The sequence below is a fragment of the Chanos chanos genome, chromosome 11 (assembly GCF_902362185.1).
Source record: "Chanos chanos chromosome 11, fChaCha1.1, whole genome shotgun sequence".
Lineage (NCBI taxonomy): Eukaryota > Metazoa > Chordata > Actinopteri > Gonorynchiformes > Chanidae > Chanos > Chanos chanos.
Genome location: NC_044505.1, coordinates 2,732,501 through 2,740,000, shown reverse-complemented (window position 1 = coordinate 2,740,000; position 7,500 = coordinate 2,732,501). Strand labels below are relative to the sequence as shown.

Genomic DNA, 7,500 nt, shown 5'->3' with positions numbered 1-7,500 from the left:
CTCTGAGGGAGATGAGAGAATCATCCTCATTGTCCATAAGGAAGAGTCAAGCGTCAGGACTAAGAATAGGTTTAGTGGAGTCGAGGAACTATCATCCGTGTGGCGGTGTTAAGAGTGTCGGCTACCCCGTGTCACCTTGTCTGTCGTAACAGTGGTGTTGTGTCATTTAATGTGCCCTGAAGACACATGTCCCAGTTTGAGCAGTCATCACATGGTCTGAGTTTTTTCTGTCCACACGGAAACCATTCTCTCTCTCTATCTCTCTCTCTCCTTTCCCTTCAGTCCTTCTCTCTCTCCCCAACTTTCGTTTTTCAGAGAGGGAATGTGCCTACTTTGGTCCAATAACAGAAGGACAAAAAAAACACTCCTCAAAATAAATAAATAAATAAACAAACAAACAAAAAACTGGAAGGTTTTGTCAACACGTGAACCGTATTTCTGAAAAAAAAAAAAAACAGCCCTAATTTCTCTTCTCCATGCTTAACGAACTTGTGTCCGAATCATCCTGTCTAAGGGGACAGGTCTATATTTGAACACCGTTTTTTACCTTGCACCTTCTCCCTCGAAAAAAAAAAAACGTCATTGAAATTCTCCCTCCGTCCTACGAACGACACCTCTGAGAGAGATGTCTGCCAGTCACTCACCCCCCCCCCCCCCCCCCAACTGTGCTGACATTGCTGGGAATTGTTGCTGGTCCTATGGGAATGTGTTCCAGCCTGACTGGGAGTCTGAGAGTGAAGTGGCTTGGGCACCCCCGGGGAGGGGGGGGAAATGGGGGGATGGGGTGTGTGCAGGAGAGCATCGAACGGTGAAACTGAAGTGTCGTCAAGACCCAGGGAGAGTTTACTAAAGCTGGAACAGTCCCTTTGCAACCAGCAAGAGGAGGAAGGGGTGGGGGTGGGGGTGGGGGGGTCACGGGATGGCACTAGGGGCGCTAATCATTTCCAATTAAGGATTCCTTTTTAATTATGAATTATGCATGAATTTTTAATTAATCTAATGTTCCAAAGGTTTTCTTTTTTCCTTTTTTTTTTTTTTTTTTTTGCTCTCCTGCTCCGAGATCTCAATCTAATTACTCTGCATTAAGTGAGGGAGCAACGGTCCTATTGGCGACCTTCTCTGTGAACCGTGGGCAGCTTTCTCGCATCAATCTAGCCCTCGTCTCCAAGACAACTCATCTTCCTCTTCACAACACTGTTAAACAGGGTTTTTTTTTGTGTGGCAAACTCAGAGGCGACCTGCATTAACACGATGGAGGTATGACAGCAGTTGCATACTAAGGTCAACATCACTATATCAACAACTACCTGATCATAAAAAAAAAAAAACAAAACAAAACAAAAAAAATACACAACTTAGAAAAAGAAGTCAAAAGTATTCTCTCTCTCTCTCTCTCGCACTCTTGGCAGAATTATGAAAATTTCAAGTCCTGACATCTCACTACTGAAACGGTTTTACAAAAACAGCAGAGCTAAGAGATAGGAATCTCGATTTATCACCGTAAGAAACTGTTCCACTTCACCAATGCTAGAGAGAGAAACTTCTGTTTCCTCTCTGTGGCCCGTGGGATGTTTAAAACGATACGAACCATCGTAACTCAGAGCCTATTAGATCTGTAAAAAGAGTTGATGCCATAATCCCATTATCCCGTGACTTAAACGCTTGCCTCCTACCTGAGAGCTTCATCAGAAGGTCTGTGGCCGTCTTGGTGGTGATGTCCGGGCTGAAGAGAGAGGCGGCCGTCGGCCCGGGCGGACTCCCCTTAAGGGCCGGCAGTTCCAGAGAGCTGGCGCTGCTCCCGGGCCGTTCCCGGCACGCCCCGAAAGGCGACAGGACCGACACGTCCCTCTCCTGGGGCTCCTCCTTGATGTGGATGTGGTTGGAAGGTTCGCCCGGAGACGCCCCGACCCGCCCGTCGGACTGGGCCAAAGCGGGAGACGTGGAAGATTCCGCGGCCGCGACCTGACCCCCACCGCCGTCCACCATCAGCGAGGTCTCCCCTTCCTCCGTGTCGGTGGTCGGTTCGTCCTTGACCTTGATGTCGGTGCGGGGGAAATGTTGGTGGCAGCGCATGTGCAGTTTGAGGCTAAAGTGACGTGAGGAGGTGAAAGGGCAAAGCTCGCACTGGAACGTCTCACCTCGGTCTTGGTGCTGATGGACCTGATACCACGGGGTGGGGGAGAGGTGAAGATGAAGATGGCAGAGAAAGAGCAGGTGTCAGAATTCTCTTACCAAACCGAACGCTACAGTCTGGTTGGATGCCACTCAAAAACAAAAGGACAATGGCAGCTGTTAGCTAGCCAATCAAAGCTATCCATGGTTTCAGCACATCAAAGTTTTTTTTGGGTTTTTTTTTTTGCTTTATCAAGCAAAGCCTTATTGAAAAGTTTTTTTTTCTTTTTTTTTCCCCCTCAGTCTGTTCCAACAAAGACCACTGGCCCAAAACCTTAATGTTTTAGTCTGCTGTTGGCACACCTTAGCTAATCTGCTGACCAAAGCACACTTCATTAAGTCACTAATATGTCTGAATGCTACACTATGGCAAATAAGTTCTGGACCATTGACCTTGTAAACGCAGACTGAGAAACAGTGAATGCCAAAATGATAACAGCACGCATCAATGTCTCTTAGTTACTAGAAGCCTCAGTCATTGGTGATGATCACTAGGGCCTGACAATGTATCATTTTTCACAAGCACAGATTGACTGAGTTTTGGCTTTGAGCAGTTAATTAGCATTGATTAATTAGCATTGCATATGATTGATTTATAAGACTTGAGTTTTGTTTTTTTTTTCTTTTTTATCCCCGTTTTTTCTTTTCATTTGTTTAATTTGCTAAATGCACCAGAGTGACTTCATTTATTCTGAAGTAATTTTAAGTAGTGTTCATACTCGACTTTCATAAATTACAATTTGTAACATTGACATTTTTTTTTTTAATTCTATATTTGTGGATCGAAACAGCCCAAAATCAGAATCAGTACCAGACAACCTCCCCCTCTAAAAAAAAAATATGGTACTGGTCAGACCCCAGTGATCACAGCCCCACCATCAACGAGGAAACTTCAACCAAAAACCTCGCAACTTGGCCCCACTACCACATTTGATGGGTTTAACCGATTTTTTGGGCTGGAGTTGCCCTGATCACTGTTTTGGGGACCTGGTTTCTGGTGGAAAGTGAAAGAATTCCCAATAGAGAGTGGCCGTTTCACCTTCATATGGGACTTGAGATTGTCTTTGCGGGCACAGCGAAATGGACAGAGGGGGCACTGGTGGCTTTTCAAGCCAGTGTGGATCACCATGTGTCTCTTCCAGTAGCTCTTCCTCTTGATCACCAGTCCGCACACGGGGCACTGAAACGGCTTGCCCCCGTCCTCAGGAGAACCTGAAAGAGAACAGGCGACAAGTTACAGGCCCCGTAAACCCATCCCCTAACGGCCGGCGGCTCATCCCGGCCGGACCAAGGTGAAAACCGGTTACATTTAATGACAGTGATCAATGCCTAAGACGCTCTCCGCGAAAGCAAGCCAAGTACGAGGTTGTTTTTAGTAAGCCGATTATTGTTGTTGGCTCCATATCCGTTGTCCATTAGCCCTTAATTGGTCTTATTAGAAGCTGGCATGATTGCATTACAAATTCTACGAGGGGCTGTCAGGATGGTTTCATAAGTATTCAGGGCTTGTTCCTTGAAAAACATCTGGTAATCAGTGTTTGGTGAAATTACCGCGCTTCGGCACTCATTGACCCGCGGTGTAGAACTTCGAGACTGCCTATTTGCAACAATAAACCACCATCTGTGGCCGGGTCTCTCTCTCTCGCTCTCTCTCTCGGCGAAGGGATCACCGTGGAAACGGCTCGTGGAGCAGAAAGACACTGAAGGTCTTTTGGCATCGAAGGAAGAGGCATGAGCCGCTGTCAGGTTTCACAGTTTTGCTGGTCTTTTTTTTTTTTGTTGTTGTTGTTGGCCAGCTATCAGGTAAATGCATTGTTTTAATATCACTGTCACTGAAAAGCATTCACCAACAATAAACAGACAATATACAGGAGGATGACAGACTGCGACCAAAGAAGTGAAACAGAATACACTATTTAAAAACAAAACAACCAAGAGCTCATCTCTGCGGGTCAACATTTTTCACAGTGCGATAAAGTTTTACCAACTGCACTACCTGGAGCTAGGCTTAAAACGCAGAGCGTGGAATATGACATAACTTGTGTTTCTGCCTCTTCAGAGTCCATTTGACTGGTCCATCACTTCCAATTCAGCCAACCTGGGAGCCCTTATGCTCCGATGGTTAATCTCTGCCTTTTTCGATTCGGAATGCTCCGGAATGCTCCAGAATGCCCGTGTGCATCCCGCCGCTCACTCTGTGCCTGGATGCTGCTGAGTGGAAACTCTGATGTTTCTGCAGGGCCTGGAATCTGACCTAAATTCCGGAGGAATCTGCTGAGATGGTCTCCCGCTCCGACCGCGGGGAGCGCAAACTGTCGGCCTCCGTTTGGCAGGCCGCACATCCGAGGGGAGAGGAGCTCAACCGGGATCGCGCCGGCATCTCCAGCGGAAACCCACAGAGCTAGCAGACCTTTCCCAGACGCTGAGGCCAAGCCTACACAGCCATCTCATAACCTCCTGGCAGGACTGAGTCCCCAAACTTAACAATAACGAGCCTATGGTTAACAGACCTCTAAAAGAATATTATTAGCTACAGAGACCTACAGTAATGTTTCAGTTACCTTCCCTTCTTAGATAAAAAAAAAAACAAAACAAAACATTTTAACATTTTAATGTATTCCTTAATACATTAATAAAGGATTCAGAATTATTTCAACAAAGGAGTCAGAATTATTCAGAATTCATTTACGATTAGAGAACAGATGATTAATCAGATACCGCGGTTGGTGATGTATTCGATAGATTTCTTTCAGCTTGCCTTCCTGTACGTGCTTGTCTAGTCATAGCTGAGCACCCCAGACAAGTCAATGTGCTACATGCTGTAGTAGTTTCAATACCCATTTTAATGATATGATCAAGGATATGATTCAAAACAGCAAAGATTTTACGGTAAATCAACTTATGTGTGTCCATTTATCTCCTGAAGAAGTCAAATAAGAAATGATAATAAGAAAGAGAGAGAGTAAAGATAGAGAACTCTTAAGTCCTATTCAGAATGAAAAGGTGCAGGTGACATTGAAATATGCAGTTTATACAGCCTTCTTTCCAACATTCAAAGAAACACTTCAAATCTCCCCTAACAGTAATATATCCAATCGTGAAGAGTGTAGCAGCAAGCTCTCCTACTTTACTGAACTGTAACTTAAAATGCTTTTTGCGTGCACAATCACAAACACTTCAGTTTCATAAAGAGACGACATTACGTGAAACACATCGGCCTTTACCCCACCATCAAAGCCGTGCTGCAATCGCAATCTTAACTTCCTATGTAAAATAATACCCTAAAGAATCAAAGCAAATAGCTAACCCCAGTCTAAACCAGTCAAACCGATAACAAACATCTGCTCCTATGGACCGGCTGTTACCTGCTTGACTGCCGGGCTTGGCCCTTCCCTTGGGGGTAGTCGGTAAGAGCAGGTCCATCGTCTGAGTGGGCGTGGGAACCTTCTGGTTCCTGTCCAGCAGCGGCTTGACGTCCTCGGAAGGTCCCAGAACCAAAGCCGGCTCTTTCTTGTCGGCGAGGAGGTTCCCCGCGGCCCGGGCTGCCACTTCTTTGAGCAAGGCCGCAGAGGAGGTTATGGAGACCAGGGAGAGGAAAGATCCAGCCGGGGGCTGGTGGTCCGACATTCCCGCCTGCTGCTGCTGCTGCTGCTGTTGCTGCTGCTGCTGCTGCTGATGTTGTTGCTGTTGTTGCGTCCTCTCGGATACTTTCTTGGAGAGGGCAGCAAGCGTAGAGCTGGCGGACTGTGGGCTGAAGGGCGAAGCGAACGCATCAAATCGCACCGTCTCGTCCGTACGGCCGCCCAGCGCCGTCAGGGAGGATGAAGAGGAGGTAACCGAAGAGGAGGAAGATGACGAAGAAGACGCCGAGGTGTTGGAGGCGATGGCGTTCTTGTCCTGGAGTACAGCGTTGGCCGCCGCTTTGAGCTTCTGTATGGCCGAATCCGGAGACAAACTGCTGCCGCTGGGCGCCGAGCAACCGGCCGGCGGCCATTTGTCCGCAACACCGACCCAAACGAACCCGCTGCTTCCAGTGCCGTTGCTGGGCCCGAATGGGTCGCAAGGCTCTTGTTTGACGGTCGACACAGAAGCCGGCGAAGCAGAGGCGGAGTTTCCACTGTTGTTGCTGCTACTGGCCAGTCTGCGGGCGAGGGCACTCAGCTGCTGGGCATGATGGGAGGACGGAGACAGCGCCAGGCCAACGGGGGGCGACTCTGTACCCCTGCCGCCCCCTCGTCCAATCAGCTCTCCCGCTTCCAACTTCAAAGATCCGGCTTCCAGAAGGCGCCGCAGGTTGCTGCTCAGCGGTTTTCCGAGGGTTTGGTTGGGATCCCCATACAAGGAGGAAACGACGGAGGAGAGGGTGTCCTGGCTGGAGAGGACGCCGCCATCTAACCCCAGGATCTGAACGGGGGTGGGGCAGCCCAGCGAGCTTTCGGCTGAGGTGTCGTTGTCCGGCCGAGGTCCGTCGGGGGACACCCGCAGCTCATCCTGCACATCCCCATAGGACGATTCGGAAGGGGTGTCGGAGGTGTTCCCAAACCAGCTGTCCCCCTCCACGGAACCGCATTCAGGTCCTCCTTCCTCAACCGTGTCCACATCTGGAGGGGAAAAAGAGGGAAGCAGAAAAAGCTGAGTTAAATGGAAATGGTGACAGAGATGATGAGGTTCTGATGCGCTGTCACTGGGTGGAGAACGTGTTTGCTCTGTTTTCCAGGAAGACCGGTAGACGAACAAACGACCTTTTCCGGAAAACTGTGACGTCAACAAAGTACACTTAGGCTACATCACTGTTGATAAGCTAGAATCTATTTTTTGCTGAAATGATAATCACAGGACAAGACAAATTAGATTAACCCAGAAAAGAAATATTTAGCTTGTGCTTGACTGATTTGCATTATTTTAATTATTTCAAATCAGCTGTGCTTTACATAATTCATTTAGAAACGCACTCGGTTTATTCATGAAAGTATCCACACTGTGGATCAAAGAGTCCACTCTAAGTGGGTACACTGTGTGTGTGTAATGGAATTTATCTGTGTGTATTTTAACGACTCTCCAGATGACCCTGGTTTGTTCGCCATTTTAGGGACCACAGAATATATGTGAATTCAGAATTTACCGAAAGTAAAAACCCACACACAGACAATGGAATGTGAAAAGCCCTCCTTGCACGAGTGTGAGGTTTCCCCTCCACCAGCCGCATACAGCAGAGGCAACAACAACTCGCACTCCATTCTTTTTTTAAACATATTTATTTTTTCTTCCCAGGGTCTAAAGGAGGCTAGTAAAAGGGTTACCATGGAGACAGGCCCTTCTGGGAGGCTA

The 7,500-nt window shown here is 47.7% G+C and overlaps 1 protein-coding gene across 1 annotated transcript in view; it reads right to left on the bottom strand.

Moving 5' to 3' along the window:
* znf827 (zinc finger protein 827) overlaps nt 1-7,500 on the bottom strand; it is a 56,753-nt gene that overhangs the window by 35,284 nt on the left and 13,969 nt on the right. Inside the window, exons 2-4 of the mRNA XM_030788199.1 lie at nt 5,538-6,773; nt 3,212-3,384; nt 1,674-2,160 (exon numbers count right to left, since the gene is read on the bottom strand). Coding sequence (XP_030644059.1) covers nt 1,674-2,160; nt 3,212-3,384; nt 5,538-6,773 — 1,896 coding nt within the window. The remainder of the gene's footprint in view (nt 1-1,673; nt 2,161-3,211; nt 3,385-5,537; nt 6,774-7,500) is intronic.